Source organism: Plectropomus leopardus, chromosome 19 (genome assembly GCF_008729295.1).
Source record: "Plectropomus leopardus isolate mb chromosome 19, YSFRI_Pleo_2.0, whole genome shotgun sequence".
NCBI lineage: Eukaryota > Metazoa > Chordata > Actinopteri > Perciformes > Serranidae > Plectropomus > Plectropomus leopardus.
Window position 1 is genome coordinate 16,367,857 of NC_056481.1, and position 25,446 is coordinate 16,393,302.

The 25,446-nt window shown below is 39.5% G+C and overlaps 1 protein-coding gene across 1 annotated transcript in view; it reads left to right on the forward strand.

Moving 5' to 3' along the window:
• LOC121958366 (ankyrin repeat and fibronectin type-III domain-containing protein 1) overlaps positions 1-25,446 on the forward strand; it is a 169,049-nt gene that overhangs the window by 5,203 nt on the left and 138,400 nt on the right. Inside the window, exon 3 of the mRNA XM_042507254.1 lies at positions 1,474-1,569. Within this exon, the coding sequence (XP_042363188.1) occupies positions 1,553-1,569 (17 nt within the window). The 5' untranslated portion in view covers positions 1,474-1,552. The remainder of the gene's footprint in view (positions 1-1,473; positions 1,570-25,446) is intronic.

Genomic DNA, 25,446 nt, shown 5'->3' on the forward strand with positions numbered 1-25,446 from the left:
TAACTGTGAAAAAAACACTCTTAGAAAAAAGGGTTCCAAAGGGTACTTCTCGAAGGGCTGAGGTTCTACCCAGAACCATTTGCTTCTGAGGAACCCCTTTTCGAGAGAGTACTCATTAAGGGGTCTTCGTAAGACTAAGGGTTCCATTAAGAACCCTTGTCATCCAAAGATCCCTTTTTTAAGGAACGGTTCTTCAAGGATTGTTTAAGGCATAGGTGTTTAAAGATCACCACTCTCAAATATTCAAAAGTTCACCCATGTTTTAAATTATTATTATTTTATGGGTACCTGGTACTTGAAATTTTGTATTCGGTTTTAATTTGGTTTCCCAAAAGGAAAAGTCTATGGTAGTCATGATTTCATGAAATCCTCATCCCCTGAAAACATTAGCCCACATATGCTCCTGCACTTTCAGAGCCTCCTGAAGCCCATGGTTGCTGAAGTGGTTCTCTTGGCCCCAGAGTAACCGGCTAAGGCCAAGACACACCAAAGCGACATCAGAAACTAGCAGTGACCAAAGCTCCATGCGCCTCACATCGCCGTGTCTCTGCCAAAAAGTTGTACATCAACACATCAAAACGACAGCCAACCCGCAAATGTTCTGCGCCTGCATGAGAGGAAATACCTTTCCATACCAGCAAACAGCCGTTGGCTGTATTCATCATTCAAAACAGGAAACCGGAAGACCGCCATGAAGCTGGTTAGCCAGTTAGCACATTAACAACACAATCTAATTTTAAAGAACGACTCATATTTACCGGCCGGCAGTGGACTATAACACAAACCACCAGGACACAATTTGACCAAGAGCTCAATGGCACAAGAAAAGTAATCTTACCTTATATAAGAAGTTTGTATTGACCCCACTGCCTCTTGACTTTTAGTCCTTTGTTTACATTTTTAACTTCTGTTTTTCTTCTCATGTTCTGTGCTTAACGGCCAATCAGAATGGTTTCATTCACCGACAGTCTCCACAGCAGCAGCCGCCGTCGATTTAACATGCTGTATTGGCGGAAAAACAGCAGTCTAAACAGGTTTCTCCTACAGTAACACACCTAGGATCTCTATATGGTTCTAGTTAGCACTTTTATTTTTAGGAGTGTACATGAAGGTCCGAGACAGCAGAGAACCCAGGACTAGCTCTGTTTCCATCATAAATCACACAGTATGAAGACAACTTTGAAACTCAACACCTTAAGATCTGAGAGGCCTACAGAGGCCCTTAAAGAGACAGACAGAGGGTGACAGATATAGAGGACAGACAAAAGCCAAGGCTATGGTTTGACAGATTGTATGTCCTGTATGTTTCCAGAAACATCAATGGAGCCTCCGGTTTTAGAATGAGCGATGGTTTTGATGAATGAGTGAAAGATAGCATACCCCATCTGCTCATTCATCATTTCCTTTCACATACCTCGAGGTGCACGCTAACTGCTGCCAGGCTAACACATGTGTGTGTGTGTATGTTCCCAGGTGGAAGCCAGGACTCACACTTTAAGAGGAGGACCACCAACCCAAACCTGGGGAGCCAGCGGAGCCCCAGGGTGCTGGAATGGAGCAACTCATAGAGTAAGACAGATTCTTTATTTGTCTTGTTTGACAGTGGGTTTTACACAGCTTGGCAACATGTTTTATTGTGTTTACTAAATGAACTTCCTGTCTTTATTTTGGGGCTTCCTGGAACTATTGTTGCCCACGCTTCTGTTGTGAGCATATTGGGAAAGGAGAGGCATTTCAGCCATATATATATATATATAACAGATTGCAGATTACTTCAGCCCACTGGGTCTCTTGGATGTTGTAAAATATGAGCTGCAGACACACTGTGCCTCTCTAACCAGGAGTTTATATATGTCAGTTCAGAACCATTGGTTTTGAGAAAGCCATTGTGAAGGCAGAACCTTTTACAAGACTGATTTAACAGTGTTGTGTGGGCCTGAAGGTTTGTAATTAAGTGTTTGCGTGAGCTGAGGTGAAGACATTTAAAGAGAAGCATGAAGATCAGACTGACTGTCTGTCTGTTTGAAATGTAACATCTTGACAGAAATTGAAAACAAGCCCAGTCGCACTCTTGTTTATGGACACTTCTTTTGGCAGTTGGTGACATCTAAACAGATGCTCTGTGTTTCTCTGATGTGTCTTTCACTGTTTTAGTGGGACAGGTTGATGAGGTGCTTGAAGGTTTACAGCCCAACATGTCTGGGCATTTTGAAAGCCTGTTATTTCCTATTTTTAGCAAAGCAGAACTTATCAACATCCCTCTGTATGCAAAAGGTTGGAGTTTTGATTTGATGAAAGGAGTTTCTGAGAAGTCAGTTTAATATACAATCATATAGTTACAGTAAAGTGGGGAGGTGCAGGGAATACAAACTACCTTGCATATGATTCTGAATGTGTACACACAAACCCTTGGAGACATAGTAGACATAAACTCTGGAGAACATTTTGATTCCAGTTCACCCTTGTAAGAAATGATTCAGCAGAAAGATAAAAAAAAGCCTGGGAATGATGGAACAGTGGAGTGAGTGCCACAGTGATTGCACAATGAATGAATATTATATACATTGAAAAGCATTGTATCTTATGTCTCCATCTGCTGGTGGGCCATCACGATAAGAGTACTCGTGTGGTTTTAATTCCACCACAAAAGAGACCTAATGATTACTAGAAAAAAGTGGGGGAAAAAAGCCATATCCATATCGGGATCAGTTATCAGCCAAATGAGTTGTTGTATATCGGCATTACAGATTAAAAAATACAATATTATGCATCACTACATAAATCCTTCCCCAATATCTATTTCATATTGCTGTGAAAAGACTGATAAATTTCTCCTTTATTGTATTTCTCGGCAAAAACTAAATTTTAAGATTACATTTAACACATGATGAAAACATCATATTTTACCTTCACCTAATTCTCATTTTTATTGACGAGAGTTTAAATGCATAACAATGTATCTCAGTTCAACCTTCATTAGCTGTTAGTTCAAGCTAGCAGCTGCTAGCAGCCAATGGTAACTACTCCTCTTGCTGATTCAAGCACAGATTTGTTGCTCACAATGTAGCATTATCAGGGAAAAAAATATACCCTGACACATCAATAGTGAGTTAACTTTGTATTTTTGTTCCGAGGGGAAGATATTTGTTCAGCATTTTCTCTTGTCCCTGTGCAACGGGACTCTGTAAGTCAAAATTGAGGTGACACAAGAGAAAAAAATTGGCCACTGCCATTGCTAAGTGTCAACCCTTTTTGCAGATAGGCTGATGGCAATCAGCAAGGTGGATATTTGCTGACGCTGATGTCATCAAAATCACTGCATCCCATCTATTGATCTAATATATCTGTTTGTTATTTGCTTTCTCAAACTCAGATTTCATTATTGAGCTTAAAAACCTGCTTTTCTTCTGTCCATAAATGATAGCCTCCTTTGCCAATATATCCCTTCCCCTCTTTGTCAGTGCTGCTGTGGCAGAGTGTGATAAGAGCCATGGGGAGTCGTATCTTCTTGGCTCTATTGCATGTCCTCTCGCCTTCTTTTCCGCACATTCTGCAGATAGCAGAAACTGGATTGGCATTGTGTCTCTGGGGCGTGTGCACATACAGTATAGTAAGCGCTGGGTATCTGTGTGTGTGTGTGTGTGTGTGTGTGTGTGTGAGTGAGAGAGAGAGATTCAAGTATGTGTGTGTAAATCACACGCTCCTTGTCTTTTCATTACACCTATCTCTCACTGGCACGCGTAGATGCAACATGTATAATTCATACCTTTGTCTGTGCCAAGGAAGGGATGCGTACCTACGTGCTTTCCTTCCTACTCACTACATCCCGACCTGTCAAGTGAAGCCATTCATTTACAGTATATCAGTAACAGCCCCCCTCATGTCTCATATTGACTGTTGACGCATCAGTGAATGTTGAATCACCTTCCTCATTATTCAACACCCCGTGGCTCCTATGCCAATGGGACTAGTATCTCCTCAATGACGAGGTTACAGACCTGCCGCTGACGACAGATAGGGGCTCCTGACTTGCGCAACTCTGTTCTCCTCTCCAGGTGTGACTCACTGGTGAGTCATTGCAACAGGGAAAGGGGCTATAAATGCACCCCCCCATGCGTGTGCACCCACACATAGTTGTGCACATGGTGTGCATGTGCACACACCTTCTCTGTTGTTAGTCAAACTCTCTTGGAGTCACAGTGTGTTGAAGTTCATCATGGTGTGTGTGTGTGTGTGTGTGTGTGTGTGTGTGTGCGTGCGCGTGCGTGCATGTATGTGTGAAATGATGAAGTTTTTGATGTCATATGTCATACATATATCCATCCTTTCTCTCTTTTTCTTTCCATCCTGTCCAAGTACACATGCACGCATGCATGCACACACACATACAGACACCATTATTTATATTAATCAACAAATTGAAATAGAGTTTGTCTTTTTCAGATAAGAACTGAAAATCAGAACCAGTAATTGTTTGACACTTGGTGCATTCCAATTACTGTTCTGTTGACTCAGCCTGGATAAGATAAGGCCAGGCATAATGATGAGGATGTTTCTGATATCTGTGGTAAATTGGGTTCAGAGTTGTGAGTGTTCAGCCACTAGAGGGAGACAGCACCATGAGTTTCTATCATGAAAGGTTGAGTTCACACAGTGAGTGATATATTATTAAATTCATGCGGATTGGATATTGGATGTTGACTATCAAAACAGCATCACACTCTTCTTGTAAACTGATATATTTTTTTTAAGGATGTTTAAACTGTTTGGTACCATTTTCCAGTTCATCAGTTAACCCAAGTTGTAGCAACACAAATCTAAGTTTGGGAGAGTGGGCGGTAATGCCACTTCATTTTAGTTCCAAGTAACATCATTTCACATTTCCTCTGTCTCTGTGCAGTTTGTAAATCCCAAGAGGCTCATTTAATGATGTGGATATTTGCTGTAATAGTCAAACACACGAAAAAATGTCATATGTGAAATCAGTCAGATGTTCCTGAAGGAATCATGGCTCGATATAAGGTTTTGTCATGGGATATTAAACAGTACAATCTGTCATGTCTTGACAGATAAGAGCAGGTGTGTGGTGACAGCTCTGTAGAAACAGGCATCTTGAAAATACTTAATTCTCTTCTTCTTTCACTTGTTTTGCAAATGTCACACTGGCATATATGTAAAGAAATTCACATATTCACGTTGTCATGTTGCAGTTAAGGACAAAACACTCAGACAGTTAAATATATAGAATACCCTACTTTTGTCTTTGAAATATATTTTTCAAAAATATCTGTGTAAGTGCAGACAGGGCTGTTTTAAAACTGTTGAATTTTGAAGTTGAATTCTTAAATGTGCGCAAAGTTATGGCTTATAGTAGGTGATTCATGTTCTCTTGGAGACAATGAAAGTGTCATCATCATCATGCTGTCAGGGACTTCAGCAGTGCAGGATTTCATGTGACTGATGGAGCTGTTGTGTGATCATGGTCAGGGTCATCCTTCACTGGATCCTGTAGCTGCAGTTAGACTTTCAACTCGAGTTTTGTAAGCTGACATGACGTCCTTCTTTAGAGCTTAATCCAAGGTTTAGATAAGGCCGCCTTGGGCAACAAATAAAGGCGATGGCTGTCGTGCACCAGTGTTCGGATGCTTTTAATAGCTCATTAATGTCCCTCTTTGTCTTTGCTGACTTGGAATCGTTTGTCTGGGCAGAGCAAATTTACCAGCCCTCTTTTTCTAGGGATTGAATTACTTGCACTGAGGTTAAGCTGGCAGAAATCTGATCAGGGGCTCCGGCTTTAGATTTATTCACACAGATCATGAAGAAATCAGTGGAGGAAAATTGAGGTCTAAGCTGTTTGAAGAGGTAATGGCCATGGTCTATTACACGAGACTGTACACAATATTTCAAGGAAACTAGAAGTAAAGGGCTAATGTTAGATAGCTGTCACCTGAAAAACAGACTTTTCAAAACCCCAAGTGTGGTATTCAGTGGTTACTGAGTGTTTTGATGAGAATGAAAACAATGTTAAGAACCTTAATGTTCAAAGAAAAAGACAGTAAAGCTCTGTTAGGCTGCCGGCTTGTGGGTAAGATGTATAACATTTGTCACAAATATCACAAGGCTCTGGCATGCTCGTGTATTTGTATGGCTTTTACTCGTGTCATGCAAGGAAACAGACAAGAAGTGCAGGCCTTGTGGACTTGAGATGTTTATTTCTTAATCTTCACTCTGGCGAGCTGAGTAAATACTATCTGTCGCAGTGAGCGGGTAACCAGAAGGGCCCTAATTGGTCATTTGGGGCTGAGCTGTCAGACTGAGAGAATACAGTTGATGTTAATACTTCTAGCGTTTACACTGCGGCAGTTTGTGTGGATCGTTTTTTAAAGATGATAAATGGGTGCTGTAGCTCGCAGTGCATCCTTTATGACTACAACATTTTTACCCAGATCACAATTTTGGAAAGGATTTGCACAGTACATGGTACATTTAGCCTTATCATGATATAATCTCACTATTTACCCATTTTAACTATATGCTATGCTTCTGCGCACTCCTTCTCTAGTCCTGCAAAATCCACAGGCTCAGTGAGAAATGAACACGTCATTAGCTGTCTGAGGGAACACTTAAAGCTTCCTTGTCAAGCCACAAGTTTGGGATTTGCTGGCCTCATGACACTGACGTCAGACCAGTTGTTTTTGCTCAACCTGGCCTGTTTGTTTGATCTTTGTCACATTTCTGTCCTTAAGATGCCTATTTATGTTACGCTGATCACTATGCGCTCATGCTGAGTGGAAGGCTGCTGCATGCATTTGGATTGAGAAGACAAATCGTCGCTGCCTCACAGGGAACGGCTGTGTGTGCTCGTGCTTATGTGTGTGTGTGTGTGTGTGTGTGTGCGCCTGATTCTCCAAGGTTGTGTGAACAGCATAGCTGGAAGGTCTCATGCCTGTGTCTGTTGATAGACATGATCTCAGCACTTTGTCAAACCCTACTACAAACACTCACATGTGTCTAACACATCCTTGATCCATTTTTAAAATCACTGTGTTTCCTGTTATCTCTTTCTTGTCAGTGTATCTTTTGATATATGTGCACGGCAAGCGCCAGATGAATGGGAGCTTTGTTACAAAACACTCATCCCAAAAGAGATTCTGACTGTGTTGAGGCGTCGCGACCACCACTGGAGGAGCACTCATCTCAACGTCGGGAACACTCCGCCTCCACATATGCGCACACGCACACACAGATACGCACAGCAGCAGCGGGTCAATCGCTCTCCAGACAAAGATGACAATGACGAGTGACACACACAGCGCAGTTCAGATCCAACTGTGCTGTTGCATAATGAATCATGGAGGGCGGTGGGCTGGACATCAGACACGAGCAAAAACAGAAACAGTGGTCGCTTCCATTATAACGGGGGTGTGTGTGTTTGTGTGTGTCTTACTGGGGTGAGGTAAAATTATCCTCTGAGATGTTTATGTGAGAGAGAAATAACGGCAGCGGTGAACATGTTTAGCGGTCGTGTCTGGTTTTTGGTTGAAAGGAGAGAAATAAGAGAGTATTTTGGAGTAGAATAGTTTTCCTCTAGTGGTGCTGTTTCTGTCTCAGAAATGTATTGAATTATCCATATATAGTATATTGGATATCCATATATCCATATCCTTGTAGAAAAATTATATGTTGGAGCACATTACATTAATAAGAACTATATTCTGATTCTGTTTGCCTTTGTGCAGTTATGGAAAGTGGTAGCTAGCCCTGCGTAGTGCTGAAGTTGCAAATGTTACAAATACCACAAATGCTTAGTGATTGACATGATTTTCATCATCATTGGAAGGTTATTTCATTGCACAGTGAAATAAATGAAATCCTGTGGCTGCCTGCGAGGCAGAGAATCAATTTAAAAGACATGATTTGTATTTAAAAGGTTAGAATTATTGTATTTTCATTTAGGTTTTATATTTATTTCATTTTTAGTTTAGTTTCTGTTTATTTATTATTAATTAATATTTATTATTTTAACATGTTCATTCATAGGAACATGTTTTTGGCCAAAACACAAAAAAAATCACTCTCTAATTATGACAAATTTCAAACAGTTGTTTGAAAAAATAAAATGATGAAGTGATTACATTTTATATCCAAACAGTCAAAGTTTAGCTTCACTGTGACATTGTAATGTTCTGCAAAAACACTTTTCTTGCCATTGCTCAGCACCATATCTCAGTTACAATAGGGGAGACATTTGGTCAGATACTGAATCGGTGACCTTGAGTGCCCACCTTGAAACTGTGCTGACTGTATAGATCTGTGCTGCCGGGAGGACGATGTGTGTGAAGCATCTATGTTTTCACAAACATGTAAATTGTAAGTGCAATTTGACTGGTGCGTGGAACTGCATGGCGGTAATTCTAGCTCTATTTTAATTCATATATAAGTACAAATGTCATTTCAGTTAGTCGTCTTTTTTTATACATTCAAATTTTTCATTTTTATTTAAGTGAATGTTTTTTTCACATCCAGTTTTAGTTTTTGGTTTAATTATCTATAACCTCGGTAAGCACTGATGTTCTTTTTCTGCCAGGAATTGTATGAAATCCAGTAGATGTTCAAAGAGACATGAGTGTGTCGCTCAAGGACACTTATTCACACCGGGTGCTCACCGACACTTTGAACCGAGGAAAGGATGGGCTTGCGTACACATTACAATTTGTTGCTGTAAAGCCTGAGGGCGTATGTGTAAGCAACACCTTAACACCTTAGTGAATCCCCCAAAGAAGAACTGATTTGCTCCATAATCACTGGCGATTAAGCTGGGAAACCTCGCTGAGAACAGGAACTCTTAAGAGGAGGGTTGAGAAGATTTGAATTAAAATAGAATGCTTGGGAATATTTACACTCTCCAACCTATCAGGTTAATCATGAAAATATATTTACTGCATATGCTTGTGTTTACATAGTGCTATAATAAACTCTTTGAAACCTGGATTGACATCAGTTTTCTAGTGCAGCATTCAGGCACCTTTCACAAGCATATAAACCTCTTGAATCTAAGCAAACTGGTTTCATCATCCCAAATACTTAGAAAACAGGCAATGAGCAATTTCACAAGAGATACCCTGCATATTGCATGAAATTCAGAGGTGGTAAGAAAATGACCTGAAAATTAGTTAAAAATGACCTTCTAATTTCATTTTTTTTAAAAGCAGAGAGAAATGTATTATATATATTTTTTTGGTGGTAAAATATCAAGAAAACAATATTTTTTTTAAATAATTATTATATCCTTTTTTGCACTTTTTCAGCTTATTATGTTGTTTTGTTTTTTAAATTCCAATAATATAGGGCTTTTTCCTCTAGACTTTCTGATTTCTGTGAATTGCTTCTTTGGTAATAGTAAAGAAGGCCTTATCCAAATGGTTCCAGCTTTGATTGGTGCCGTGGTAATCAACGTCAAAACTAGTATTCAGTGCTCCATTTCTTTATGTATACTGTAATAATGTATATGAATTAACCCCAAAATTCCCAAATATCCCACATGATAAGAAATAGTTATTAAACATTTTTTATTATACCTCAAGGTATTTTATTGTTTTTTTAGGCAATAACCCTTTGAACCCTGAGAAAATTGGTGCGATTTCTTTTCTCCCACAAATTTTGAAAAATATTTTTTTAAAAAGAAAGGGAAACTATATATTTATAGTTATTATAATTACTTTATTTATTTAAAATCATGTTACAGAATTATTGTAATTTGAGCACTTTTTTCACTGTTTTTTTGCCTCTGTCTTTTTTTGTTTGTTTTTTTATTTATTTTTTTTCACTCATTTTCAGGTAATTTTCTTGTACTTCTTACTGGTTTCTTGTTAGTTTTTGCATAATTTCTTCTTTTGTTGCTCATTGCCTTCTATCCATGTTTTTCAAAGAAATCAGGTCAGTTTGCTTAGCTTTCAAAAGGTTAAGCTTAGTGATAGTTTTGTGACTCAAAATTTTACAGTCTTCGAAAATACAATCTTCGGGAATAGTTTTAAAATTTGCAATGATGACCCCCAAAAGTCGAGTGCCAGCTACGCCAAAGGAAACTGGTATGTCACAAATCTATAACCGTCATTAAATCCTTTACCCCAAGCCCCACCCATCTCCATCAAAGCTTTGATTAATATATATTTGATATTTCTCACTGAAGCTTCAGTGCCCAAAAACTGGTATTTTGGGCAGCCCTAGAGTTTAATTTAAACATTAAGAAACAGTTTTTCTTGCGTCCTTGAAGTGATGATTCATAAGCAGTTTTCGAGGCCAATGGTTTCTGGAGGTGAAGGGAGTTAAAGAGAAGTTCAAAGTCAGCAGCCAATACTTACATTGCTTCATCTTTTATTCAGTTTAGCCCCCAGGACCAGAAGCTCTCTAAATTGCAGTATGTCTGACTGGCATTATGCAGACTGGGAGGGGCAGGGTGAAGTTATAGAGTCAGGGTGGAGGAGATGGATAGACAGGATGGAAAAGATGGGGTTATTGAGGGAGAGAGGAGGAGGAGAGAGAAAAATAGGCATTTGGTTCCAAGTCCTGCAGGCAGAGCATTTCCATTTCTCTCTGTGAAGATGATTAATTTAGAGAAATATGGCATTCCACTGTGGTGTGCATGATTGCCTGTGTGTTTGTCTCTCTTTGAGAATGTATTTATAGAACTCATTGAGTCCTTTTTTATTCAAAATACAAGCAAATGTTGAGCTGAGTTTACTTTGTTGCCTTTACAACAGAAGTTTTGAGGAACTTGCTTTGGTGAGCTCACAGCATAGTGATAAAACCACCAAAAAATGAATAGACGATTGAAAATACACAATATACAAACACAAAGAAAACAACAAGCTGAAGACATGTGCCCTAAAGTGCCAGAGTTTTACTGCTCAAGAGCTGAACTGCCTCAGGGAATGTTCTTCTTTTGAACCTCTCACATTTAAAACAAAGCTGTCTGTATCTCTTCCCTGAGGGCATCTCCTCAGAGAGGGGAGCTGTTGGATGAAAATCATCCCGAACATTATTATGAGCCTTTTCTTACTTCCACTTTAAACCATAAAGCTTTTCTCTGAGCCAGAGAAAGATGGGCTTTCACAGACATGGGGTCAGAGATGGTCAGTCACAATCTTGAAAAGGGTAGGGCTTCCCCCCTGATAGTTGGAGATTCGAATCATCAGTCAGAGGACCCTCAGTCAGCTGAGATTACTTCAGGACAAGAAGTATTTATTTATTTTTTTGGGTAGTCAAAATACTGTGCAGTGAATTCCGGGGGACGTTTTGGTCCCCACATTTTTCTGTGGAGTGAGTGCTCTTGACTTTTACGCAACTCTTTGGTACAAGGGGTTTGTGGACATGCAGGCAGCAGCACAGAGGAGGAGAGAAAAGTGAAAACATCTTCTCTCTTCTGCTGAGAACATTGAGAGATGAGAACAGCACATTTCCGATCAGGCATTAACTTGTTTACTGTATGACGTGAAAGCCGCTGTCACATTTTAAAAAAAAAAAGAAAAAAAGGAATTGTCAGCTACAGCCCTAGAAAAGGACATATAAAAAAACAGCATGATGTTTAAGACCATTATCTACAAATTGCACATACATTACTAGTTAGCCATTTTCTAAAACAAACTACTTCATATGTTCCCAGCGTTAATGCAGGTATTGGTCACAGCATGACGGTGGAGTTATCAGATACTGTGAGTATTTATTCAGTGTTTCTGTACTAAGATACATTTCTGTTATTTGTGGTAAGGCAAGTACAAACTGATTTTTAAAAATCTACTTTATGGTGTATTTATTTGTTAAAAGACAATGTAATTTTTTGAAGAAAAAGAGCATGTTTTGCACAGCCCTTTAAAGAAGCAAAAGTAATGCAAATGAGTAAGAGCGCACAACTGACATACCAGCTTACATCGTCACTTGATAGTCTTTTGTTGTGAAACTTCCCTTCTTCATCCTTTGGCTCTCCTCCACCATTGATGCATCACTCTCCTACCACTGCTTCAAATGTCCGTCAGTTGATAGGTGTTTAGAGCAAAATTATGTAACACTTAAAAAGACCATTTGATCCCAATTTTTCTGTATAAAGTACAACTGACATTGTCTTTTGTAAAAACCCATTTTAATCCTAAGACCTGTCTTAGTAGGTATGAGTATGGTGTCATGTTTACGGCAATGTGTGCTGAATTTACTCCACCACAAGCTGAAGAGTAGACATATTGCACTTGGAATTAGAATTCAAAGTGGATTTAATTGCCATTTTCAGAGTTTGACTTTTGGTGGTATTTGTAAGGCTGTTTTGGCTCAGCCACTACGTTTACATGCACAAAATATTCAGGTTTTGGCCCTTATTCCAAAAAAGACAATATTCCTGCAAAGCTCTTTACAGCATATTAAATTCAATATTCCATTACTATTCCTATTTGCAAGCAGCTGTGCTTACTCTGATTAACGTGCCCTAACCTGACATTTATCATGTCAAAATATGGAAAAGTGAAACAGCTAGAGCCGCTTGTTATTTTGCTTCTTTGCGTCAAAATAGAATAAAGTTTTCTGCTGGTGGCACTGCGTCCCTCTTTAATAGTCCCTTCAACCACCTTCTTCAAAAGGTTGGCGTTGAGATATTTTGATTATTAAAAAAACAAAAAAAAAAAACTGTTGACTGTTAAAGTCTTTTATAATCAAAAGTATGTGTTTCTTTTTCTGACCAGAAATGTGGGCTTTTCTTTATGGACATGCATCGCTACCCTAGCCTTGCAAACAACTGGCAAGTTAGTTTGTGTACAACGTATCCATGACAACGCATAGAGCTGACTGTTAACAGGCAATTGCCCGTGTGTTGTAAACTACGGTAAAACCCCCAGTTTAGACTCATACTCAGAATGCTCTGTATGAAAGCCCAAATAATGCTGTTAAAACCCAAATAACATCGGCATATTCAACATCTTAACTGGAAAATGCTACATTCTGAAAAAGGCTAGGACTATCTAAATGGAATATACTGTCAAGATGACAGAATGATAGTGAAATATTAGTGTACATGTAAATTCAGTTTTTAATTCAGTTTTATTTCTAAAGCCTAATATCACAAATCACAATTTTCCTCAGAGGGACATATGACATCCCTCTGTCCTTGAACCCTCACTGTGGATAAGGGAAAATTCAACCCAAAAATACCCTTTAATTGGGGAAAAAAAGATAGAAACTTCCGGAAGAACAACTAAGGGGGATTTCAGTGTATCTGTTATTGCAGGAGAAGTGCAGGTGTAACCAATAATGTTAATGATGTGTGTGCATGATGAAGGTGTTTGATTATTAATTAGTTTGTGTCATTCTTCACTGTGTGAAAGGCTTTTTCTGAAGCAGTATATTGTTTTTCAAAATACAACATTCAGATTTAAAAAAAAAAGTCACTTAAATGTGACGTTAAGAGAGGACAGACTAAGGGAAGCGTGCATGACTACATGGCTAACCAAATTACTTTTACACTCTTTGTTTATCATTTAGAAGTATTGAATGAAACTCAAAAACCGCCTAGTGCTCAAGGGCAAACATGATTTTTCAGTGTTTCTGTATAATCCAGTTGTTGTCAGGCTAATGGCTCATCAGCTTCAAAGAGTCATTCTTCTCTTGTGTATATATGCACACATGCAATATGTGAATGTGAATGACTGAGGCAGACAGAGATTTTATTTCCCCTCTGAAGTTTCCTCTTTGCAAATACAAAATATATCAGTAGGGGATATGAATCATGCGGAACCCAGCTGTTGTTTGTTCCTCCGCAGTCACCCCTAGAGCTGGATACAGAACGTACTAAACAGTCACACACATACACAGACCCATGTCGATTATTCTTAAAAATTTTCTGTGAACTTGAATCGAAAGAGGCTGAAATGCCAAGCCGCTGCATATGTGTAGGAATATGTGTAGGATGGATGATTCATCACCAAAAAGCTGGATAAGCTTAAAGGAAATGTATCGTAATTCATAGATTATGATTTTTCTTGAACTCTAGGATTTACATTTCAGTTTGAAGATACGTAGAAATTATGTTCATATACTACTAATGGGATGCTGTAATGTTTTCGGAAAGTTTGACCCTAACAGGTCTAACAGGTGATTTTTTTCTCCCATAGCAGGAACATGTAGCTGTAATTAGCAGTAGAACGAAGCTGCTGTGTTGCACCAATTTAACCTTTCGGAATCACTTTTACATATTTCATGCACCATGCTATTCAAAAGACGAGATTTTTATGATCAAAGAAGTGCTGAGGATAGACTACAAGGGAGATAGATGGCTGAGGAAAGGACCTTAGAGCTAAAGGAACAACTGACTAAAAGATGAGAAATAAAAGAAAGTAAAAAGGGAAGTTAAAAGAGGTGACGGCTTGGTCACAGGCAGAAGCAGAGGCAGGGACGTCAAGGCTGCAGTACACTGCACAGAGGGAGAGGGAGATAATCCTGGGGCTGCTTTGCAGGGCCCTTCACTGATGACTCATAAAGACGGTGGCAGCGCTCATCCTCAGCGTGTGGTGTGTGTGTGTGTGTGTGTGTGTTTGTGGCTGGTTCTATAGAGGGTGATTATCATTCCATGAGGATATTAAAGATTCTTGCGGTGTGCTCCAAAATGATGGTGTTCATTTTACTGTGAATAACTTGGATACTGTGTGTGTGTGTGTGTGTGTGCGCGCGCGTGCATCTCATCTTGTGAATAGTCCTGTCTGACTAATCCCAGTAGGGAAGGCTGCTGAGTGCTGCCACAGTAATTACAGGAGGAAGCTTTCTTAAACTGTCTCTCACTTTCTCAGTGGCTGCCTGTTTCTCTCTCCTGTCAAACGAGCCGAGGAGGGGAGTGATGTATCAAGGTGTCTGCAGTGAATATTTATTAAGACACTTAAGCACGCCACAAGTCGATAATAATTTCACGATCAGAATGTGCGTTACAGGCATGCTCCATCTGCAGGTATCAACACCAGTGCCGATATGCAACCTTTTATTTAACTTTTAAACCTGGAGCATCATCACTTTTCTTGTGCTGCTTTCAGATGCCTTTTACAAGTAGTTAATCTTTGAACCCTCAGCAAATTGGTGCAACTCCTTTAAAAAACATGGGAAAAAGGCGATGAGCAACTTTGTAAGAATTGTTCCTCAAACTGTAAGAAATTATCAGATTTAGAGAGTTATTTTTAGGGAAAAAATGTCAGGGGAAAAAATGAAAAATCTAGGGAAAACTATATTTATAATTACCATAATTACATATTAAAACTACAATACAAAATGATTATAAATATAAGACATCACGTTGTGGTGACTGCACCAGTTCTATGAAATTCCTGTCTGTCTAGTGAAAATCAAACAGCTGGTGACGCGTAAAAAGGAGGCAACAGTGTTACTTCTGTGCTGTGATGATAGCATGAATGAAAATCTAAATGCTGTGGTAATACTCAAGGCAGTTACCTCCCGCTGTGTATTTGGACAGCTGATTGAATAAATAAGTCATGAATAACTATTTATTTAAATCTAAACCATGATTGAATTATTCAGCATTTACATTAAAAGTTTGAGTGTCCTGTCCGCAGATGACCTCCGTATCTTTTTTTAGCTCAACTTTCTCAAGCCTCAAGTATTGTGTTCCCAAGTGGATGCTGCCAAAGAGGGGATGTTTTTTGTGTTTGAATGAAAATAGCCCCAGAAAAATAGCACTACATAATTTATTCATCAGCCAAAACCATTTTGGAGCCAAACGCAGTCTAAAGGCAAAAAGAATCCCGAGCTGTCAATAGTTTGAGCTCAGCTCTTCCTCGCTGTGGTGGTAAATTTCCCTCAGAGGCTTGCTGTTTGCTCCATTGCTGCCGTATCCCTTTTTTTGTTGTCAAGATTCACTCTCTTTCAGTGTGTCTCCCTAAATCCTTTGAACTCCAGCTCTCCCAACTCGTTCACTTCCTGTCTCTGTGTCTCTCCAGCTATTTAAAACAGTCATTTATCAGCCAAAGTTTTATTTTTCCACAAAAATGTGTGAAAGACTTCTTACACCAGGACTGCAGCAGTGATAAAAGCATTTCAAAATAAGATTACTAAGAAATATTAAAATAGTATTTCAAATCATAAACATAGGCTGATTTGCCCTATATATATGATATTCTTTAATAGGAATAACCCCTTGAGATTTATCATCTGGTTTTCAAGGGGGTCCTCAACAAAAATGTTACATATAGGAATCACATATAACATTAACTGGAAAACAAAAGCGACGGGATAGTGAAATAACACCAGATATGACAAAAACAAACAAAGAGGCAGCAATGACAAAAAAAACCAAACAAAACAGAAACACATAATAAATAAAAAAACAGACAACAACAAAAACAAAACAAAAGGTATCAAGTAATAAGATATACTTGCAAGCTTGATGGAAGTGTTAGCCTCAGTGTTAGTATTGAGTAATTAAGTTATAAAACATAATTAAACAAAATTATAGACGTGATATTGTGGACATTTACTGCTGATCCCATAATAAGAAGACAGGACAATCTTAAATGAATGGAAAGATGATATGGATGGAATATGTACAGGTAGATTATTACAATCAGAAAGAGCCTCATGCGTAAAGTCTTTTTCGGCTAATGACTTAGAGACTGTAGAAACAGAAAAGCGCTGTGTAGAGTGTCTCAAATGATCATTTCTAGTGAAAAGGTATTAAGAACCCCTTAAATACTGAGCTGCAACCAATGTTGCTGTCGTCCTATGATAAGAGAGTTTAAATTAAGATTTTCGTACATTGTACAATGGTATATTGTAAAAGGACAGCCAAGTACAAATCTGCAAAGTCGGCATAACCCAATAATGGTAAAATGAGTTGTAATACATCTTTCTTCTGACAGTCAGTGAAAAACAATTTCTGGACTGATAAAGAATACTAATACCAAGGTTCATTTTCTTTACAATATGATTAATATGACATTTCAATAAAAACTCTGGAACCATTAACACTACTAAAACTTTTGGAGTATGGGTGGTTCAGAGTATTATTTTTCATATACTGTGTTTTTCTATCTGCCTTTCACTGCCTTATTTGTAGTCGTGGGTAACAGAAATTTTGCAGTTGTTCGTTATCTTAATGGTGAAAAAAACAGAAACATTCTCTCGCTATTTCAAGCATTCAGATAACGTTTGCTATATGTTGGAATAAAAGAAAGGAAAAATGGGGAGCAGTTGAAACCGCTTCAGAATTGTTCTCGAATTAATCTACAATAAATGCAGGGGAATTAGTTTTGGTACAGAGTATTCAAGTGCAGCAGCACAGGATGTGCATTCATAATACTGATTCATCTGTTTTGCAAATGTGTATGCACCTGCTGTAACACTGCAGGTTTATTGAAGGAAAATATTGTAGTGTCAGCAAGGATGAGGAACGCTGAGGCTTTTAATAGTCGTAAATATTACACTTTGTTCACTTAAATTGGCTTGTTTCTTTGGTATTCCTTGTCTCTGTCTCACCCTGCTCTTTCTATACCCAGGGACTCAAAATATTTCTATGCCTCCTGGGCAATATAGTCAGACCACCCCTGCTTCTCAGATCAATGGACAGTCAGGGGGAGGGATACCGCAAATCATGACAGAGAGGGAGAGAATGAAGAGAATTCTGATCGAGAAGGAGGGAGACGGGAGAGGTGGATCAATAAGCTGAACTCTTTGGCACAGGAACCTGCAAAGCTCACACAGCCCACACCTTTCACACAACATTAACTGGAGCGTGGGATCACAGCAAAGCAACAGAACACACACACACCAGTACACACTGACACATAGTCTGTAAACTGTCACAGTCTCAATCTCTGTTTAGACAGATCCCTGTATGTGCATTCCCTCAAATTCCACTGTGCAAATATTCAGATTTCGATGCAACTTTAAATAGAACTAGAACATATTTTGTCTTGGCAATGTACTTTGTGATTAATAGTGGGGATGCTGAGAATGATTCTCCTTTAGCCGTCCACACAGTATGTGATCATTACTGTAGTGTTCTGTAATGTAGCTCAATGAGCAGCTGCCAACTGGCAGCTACCAACTACTAATTGGCAACTATTCTGATAATTGCTTTAATCGAGTAAGACATTTTTCAAGCAAAATAAACAAACAAACAAACATTTGATGGTTCCAGCTTCTCAAAGTGCAGATCTTATTCTGTATTATGATTATGTATCTTACATAATATTATTACATACGTTTTACAGACCAAATGCTTAATTGTGAAAATAATCTGCAAATAAATTGATAATGACAATAATAGTTAGTTGCAGCCTTAGTGGTGATGCTCACAAATACATCACAATTGAGCATCATTTTGATCAGGAAAAAAAGGTATCCTGTCCACTTATACTACAAATGCAGTGCATGTATTCTGTGTGATTTTATCAACTTTTTATTGCTGCTGAGTAAATCTGGCAACTGCTTGTGAGGTTTATTAATGTGAGCTGACCAGTAACTGTGCATGATCATTCCAATAGTGTTTCAGATTAGTCCTCAAATAAATCCCTCCAAAGCTGTATTTTATTATCAGTTAATATATAAATGGTTTAAGTAAGATGAAAACTGTAGTGGGTAGACTGTAGTAGCATAGACTGTATAAAAGAGGTGGACATGACCACTGTGACGTCACCCATTGGTTTGTAGACTCTTGGGCAGGGTATCGGTGCTTGATACCGACAGAAATACCAAGAAGTATGGAAACTTTTCTAGTTAAACGATACCTGCATTTGTTCCTTTTTGTACCTACATCAAGAAAAAAATGACTTTTTAGTATAGTTTTACTTGCAGCCAATCACGCCAAGTGTCTTTAATTTAATGCAGTGTGTGATTGGTTCACTACCACAGCAGCTACAACCCATACAGTCTGTGGTGTGTCGAGCACAATACATTTGACAGAGCTGGCAGTTCAGAATGCCACCAAAACATTTAAAAGTATGGCTATACTTTACGCCTGTGGCATCTTGTGGCATTTTATGTAACTAAGTGCTTCCATTCACACGGTGGGTATCCAATAAAATACAAAAAAGGTATCAAATGAAGTACTCTCTTGGTGTTAGTATCATTATAATGGTACTGGTATAATTTTTTTAAATGATACCATGCCCTTGTGGACTTCTGCTTTGGAGTCTAGAGTTTGACAATTTGGCCTTCACCATTTTGTTTTTTTGGAGCCAGAAGTAACCATATTTAAGAGGGTTGACTGACAGAACCAGAGAACAGCGCCATTGTGGCAACATGTTAATGACAAGGTAGTCATGCAGTAAAGCATACCCTGCTTTATTGTCTGTTTTACTCTGAATAGGACTATTATGTACAGAATGAGCATTATTTTATATTAAACAAGACTGAATTTAGCGATTGAGACCATAAACTCTGTAGGAAAATATTTACTAAGGTAATAGAGTGCTTCAGTGATGACGCTTTTCTGTAGGCCAACCTGGAAGCTAACGTTGCCCTGGTTCCCTCATTAAACAGCCTATGGGATTTTTCCATTGGATTCTAGCTCACTGCAGAAAATTAACTCTGTGGTAAACAAGCACTTATGACACTTACACATTTTGTTTAGCAAAATAATCTTCACAAATTATCACCACAATCAGGATTTTTAAGCCTAAATGCAGTCACCAGAGGTAAAATGCCACTGTTAGGCTGAAAGAACTATACTACGGTTGTGTCGCTACCAGTATGAGACTGTAAAGCCCTGTTTGGCATGATGACATCCTGTAGTCTCATTTAGCCACTTCCTTAAGATACATAAAAGCTTCTAAGTTTGTGAGTGGGATATTTACTAATGTATTTTATGTCGTAGAACAAAATGTAAAGGCTCTTAAGCTAGTGTTAACCATACACTTTAGTTCAGGCTTCTAACCAAAAACCCATTCAGAAAACCCCCTGACTGAGACGAGGGAACCACGGATTTCTGGGTTTTAGGACTCATTACTCGGGGTTTCGAATAAATCAAGTGAGAAGGGGGGTCATTTTCTCATGGACTTAAACTGGACCTCCTCTGCAACCAGTGGAGACGCCCCTTGCTCACCATTGGAAAGATACAAGTTTGAGGCACTTTCCGCATTGGCTTCTTTTTGCGGACCTGGAGGCTGCATCCACTTCTTTTATACAGTCTATGAGTGTGAGATTGTGTTATTTCTTGAAGTGTGGGTCCTGGCTGCTTTAGAGAGCCTGTTGCGAGTGCATATATTTCACATTTGGGGTTTCTTCTCAAACATGATGTACATGCCAGATAATTTTAAGAAGCTACCCTCTGGCTGTTTGAATAGAGGAAAAAGAAGGAAGGAGATTGAAAGCAGAGGAGAAAGAGAGGATGAGAGGTATAGAAATGGGAGGCATGTGGAGGGAGATGGATGAAAGGAAGGAGGAGCAGACAGCTAGAGGGGATGGAGAGGTAAATGGAGGATGCAACTGAGACATTTTGACAGTGAAAGCAGAGAGAGAAAGAGAAAAGAAGAAGACACCTATTCTAAAAAACACAGAGAGAGCGAGACAGCGAATAGACAGAGGAATGCCTGTATGGATGCTGTCTGGATGTGTGGGAGGGAGCCACACACACTCACTCACTAACGAGCTCTCCACAAAGAGCCCTCCCTCAATACCTCCTTTCCCTCCTTCCTCGCATACTTCCCTTCTGTCTTGCCCTTGTTCCCTTGCTGGCTCCCATCATCCTTTTTTATATTCTGAGTGGATTTCAGATAAATGCACAAAGGCCACTGGCCGGTCATTCTGGCCAAAGCTCTCTGCTTGTTTTTCATTATTGATGAAATTAGAGTTAAAGAGAGAGCTATCCCTGTACACGACACTGACACCAGTCACACAGATAGACAAACAGGGGAAGTTATGATCGCGGAGCAGGTGCACTCCAGGTTGAATGTGAGTCTGCGTTTGTGTGTGCGTGAGAGAGAAAGAGAGCCAGAGGAAGAGAGAAATAAAGAGGGAGACACTATTAAATGTACAAAGCTCGACCATTGCCACCTGCTCTCTAGCTTTGATCGAAGGTTTGTGTGTGTGCTCACCAAGAGTCGAATGGTCGTGCGAAAGAATTCATGCATGAGAGAGAGAGAGAGAGAAAGAGAGAGAGACATACACAATATGTGCTAAAATAACAAGAGAGAGACATTCAGAGAGAAAGGGGGGTGGGCTTAGATACAGGCATCATAGCAGTTCATATTCTCCCACCACCAGGACCGACGCCGAGCCACCACCTCCCTCCCTCTCCCTCTCTCTCTCTCTCTCTCATTTTCTCTCTTCCTCTCTCTCTGTCTCTCTCCTCCTTCTTGTTTGCTCTTCAGTGAGGGGGCTCTGCTCATGCTGTGTCGATTGGTGGGCAGTTACAAACGTTACTATTTCGAGAGTGTCAGTGTATGCGCTATGTGCGCCGTAGCAAACGATCGAAAGAGGAGAGGGGCATAAAAAGGCAGAGCAGGGGTTTGGCTCATTCTTCTTCGGCACATTAAGTGCCGTGCACAAGAGGATGTGGGAGCGTGGGCAGACTCGGACCTGCAGCTGAGCCGTTCCACTGAATCCAGGTAGAAGCAGAGGAAGGCAGACAAGTCAGGAGGTCGTGTGACGAGGAGCTTTGCACAGCAGAACCAGAAACATTTTTGTTTTTACGCATCAAAAGGAAAAAAAGGCTAAAGGAGAGAGGGAGGTGGAGGTGAGCAGAAGGAGGAAAGATGGCGAGTTTTGGGAAACTCACAGACTACTTTAATCGGCGTAAGTCTCAAGAGGAGCTGCGGGTGGGCAGGAGCTCGCGGCGCAGCGGCAGTTACTGCTGCACTGTGGCAGAGGCCAGGTAACCTGTGTGTGTCTGTGTGTGTCTGTGTCTGTGCACAGGTATTTCCAGGTTACACGGGGGCAAGACACATAATACATTTGTCTCTGTGGGTGTAAGCATACATTGTCACATCCCTTTGTGCCTCTCTTTGTGCAACAAAACGTGCTTGTTTACATGTTGTGTCTTGGGAAGATTATGGTTTTGATCTTTGCTGTACATGACACTTAATTTAACGATTTACTCATTACATATATTTCAGGGAAATATAACAGAAATAACATATGTATGAGAGGAAGTTATTTTTGTTTTTAAAAAAAATCAATCAGTTGGTGTATTCGCTGCATGCAGACAGGACTGTCAGGCTTACAGGTGTTTGTATATGCATGCATGTAAGCATGTGTCAGTATGCATGCGTGAGCAACCATTATGTTACATAAGTGTGGAGGTGCAGAGGATGTGTGCTGTCAGGCATGATGCTTGCTACTATGGAGTCTTCCCACTGATGCACCATTGGATTCTGAGGCTTTTCTATTGATAGAAGCGGACAGGATAAAGTCAATATGCTGCATGTAAAGGAGAGACAGGAAGACATTCACACTGGGAGCTTCCTAGCGACAATCACAACTCTACTGTTGATCACTGAGAGGATCCATCGGAGATTGTAGGGGTTTCTGTGAGTGTGTCGCTCAAGGGCAATGTGACAGCAGGTGTTGGAGAGGAGAAATTGTTAAGCATTGAGGTTATTCCCAGAGAATCTGGGGATTTGAAGCGACAGCCTTAATGCCGCAAGTCCACGGTTAAACCGAGGAACCACATTTGAAATTACTTTTGAAGTGTGTGACATGTTTCATATCCTGTCCTCTCTTGTCCTACATTCCTAAATCAGTCACCACCAAATAGGACTGCGCAAGGACAAAGTGTCTTCTCAGATGGACTTTGAAGTTTCACTTTCACTGCAACACTGTTTATACCCAGTTAATTTTTTCAGACTTGGAAGCTGTCCTGGAGACTTCATTTGCATGGCTTTGCTAAGTTCCAACAAGTTCTTGCTTTGTAACACAGCGCCGCAATTACCCTCCTAATTTCAAAAAGAGAATGTCATTTGCTTTGCTCGGCCTGCTAGAAAAAAAAACTTTGGTAAGTTTAGAGTCTTGTGTTTTTTCCTTTTTGCAGTGTCCTTTCCAAAAACGAACCATTAAGCTTCAACAAGAACCCTGTTGAAATTACCCGTGTGCTGATGTTAAATTACATAATCAGGATAAAAGAACAAATCTGCATGCTGGAGTAAAAAAGCTGCCTCTACTGGCCACTAGACTTTGATATAATGTCCATCAAATCTCATATCATTCACTCTCAGCACAAGTGTTAACGTGGGTGGATGTGCGATACAAAAAAAGCACTACGATTCCATGCCATCACAAATCCGGCATCTCTCTCATCCCCACAGTGTCTTTGTCTCTGTCTCTCCCACTCACTGTCTCTTTCTCACAAGCCACCCCCTTCTCACACTCGTCCATCCCTTCCCATCTTTTCACTCTGTCTTCTTGGGCTTTTTTTTCTTTTCTTTTTTATCATTCCCTTTCCCCCTCTATCGCCCCTTTTTCTCATATGTCTTTTCTCTCTGTACCCTGACATCCATCAAGAAGGAGCCAGAGGGGTTTGAGGGTATCAGAGTTGCGACAAGTCTGTTTGTAGATGTTGGACCAGGACAGTGGAGCTCTGCCTCGTCTGTTTTCTGAGTGAACAGGATAAAAATGCAACATGATGTATTCTAACATTCCAATATTGTGGAGCAAGTACCCATGTCACCTGCCACCTGAGATGACTGAGATTAATGAACAACCTCTAAATTTAGATTTTAAAGGGCTCACACTGTACAGCACTTCTGCCCTCATTGGCCTTGAATTGTCACATTTCCACTCATGCCAGATTTCATTATATATTTTTACCTTTTTAATTAAGACGTTGAAAAACAATCGATTCAATGAGTGCCGCACAGGGGCTTAACATTAGCCAAACAGCACCATGGGCAGGACTAACACTGATGTCAAGCTGTTGTCAAGCTGTGCACTGGAACCAAGGAGGAGTAAAAACAGCAATGATAACCACTTTAGACAAGATAGTTGCTGATATTGAGGCAGTTCTGAATCAAATTTGATTATCATCCCACCAATGGCAGTATGTTGGCATGGCTACGCATCAGTGTAGTCTTTAAATGAAGTACAGTTTAGGCGGATAAGCTATATTTATAGCTAATTGTCATAATCACAATATTTTTTCTTTTATTGCTGATTGCCTTCCTCTTATGTTTTTGAAAGGGGAAGTTAAAAGCATGTAGCAGTGAAGATTGCATTTTGCAACCAGCTGAACTTCTCCTGGTTAGAATTCAATCCTTAACAAAAATAGAACAATTTTCAGGTGAGTTTACACTGAAGAAGACATACTTATTATATTTTATTCCATTTCTGCCAATAAATACCCCTAAATCTTACATAATTGACCTGTATGTGATATGGGAATTCTAGTAAATGTGTCAACCTAGAATTGCCATTATTTTTTCTTATTTTGTCATTAAGTGTCATGTTTTTCCATAACCTTGCCTTCAGAGGTCCAGCTGTGTTCATTTTTTTCAATAACTCTCATTCTTTCAATTTCACTAGAATGGTTCCAATGTGGAATTTCCCTCTTTATTTCCCCCAAATGGACTTTTAAAATTCAAGTATATTATTATTACATGCAAATTTACTCATGCTGTTGTTTCAGCACTTTTTTTTGCAGAAGGTAGGCACTAATTCTGCTCTCTCTGGGATACAGCCATAATGAATGGGGACAAGTCAGTCAGTCCATAATGAATGATGAGTGATGATGAATGAGATAGCAATGAGCAAGTTAATATCCATCATTCTGTAATGTAGAAGTCTGCAACCCCACAATGGCTGCTACTTGAGCTGCTCAAAGCTGTTTCATTCAATCTTTTCAGTCTAGTGACTCCTCAACCAATGTCTACTGAATCACTCAACAATGAAGGCAGAGGTTAATCCGATCATATCCTTTTGCCATATAGGGTCAGTCCTGTTTCTCATAACCCCCTGAGAGTTGTCCAAGTCTTCTTTGTGTCTAAGACACAAAGATGCTGCGGTCATGGGTCGGTTTTATCCATACGTGTAAATGTTTTGATTTTCCAAGAATCACTTAGAGATGAGGGTGATGTCCCAATAAAAGGTAATCTGTAGGAAAATGATTAGAAGACAATAAAAGGGTCAAAAAAGAGATGCGAACAGAAGTGAAAAGAGGAAAGTGTCCCCCAAAATACATATAAAATCACAATAGTTGTTTGAAGACCATATGAAGTTTACCATAGTCCTAATCACCGCTCTCTTGTTTTGTGTCCACACAGCAAAACTAGGAGCGATTGCAATTCATGGAACGCTGTTTTCAGGGAGTTTTTAAGCTCCTAATTCAGTGTTGGTACTTTCTGCACAAGAGAAACCTTGCTGACCTAAATGTATGTTGATTTGTCAAATATATGAGCCAATAAATAACTAGCAACCACCATTTTTTAAAAAACGTTCAGCCGTATAAAAAAAAAAAACAAGCAACACAAAACGCTAAAA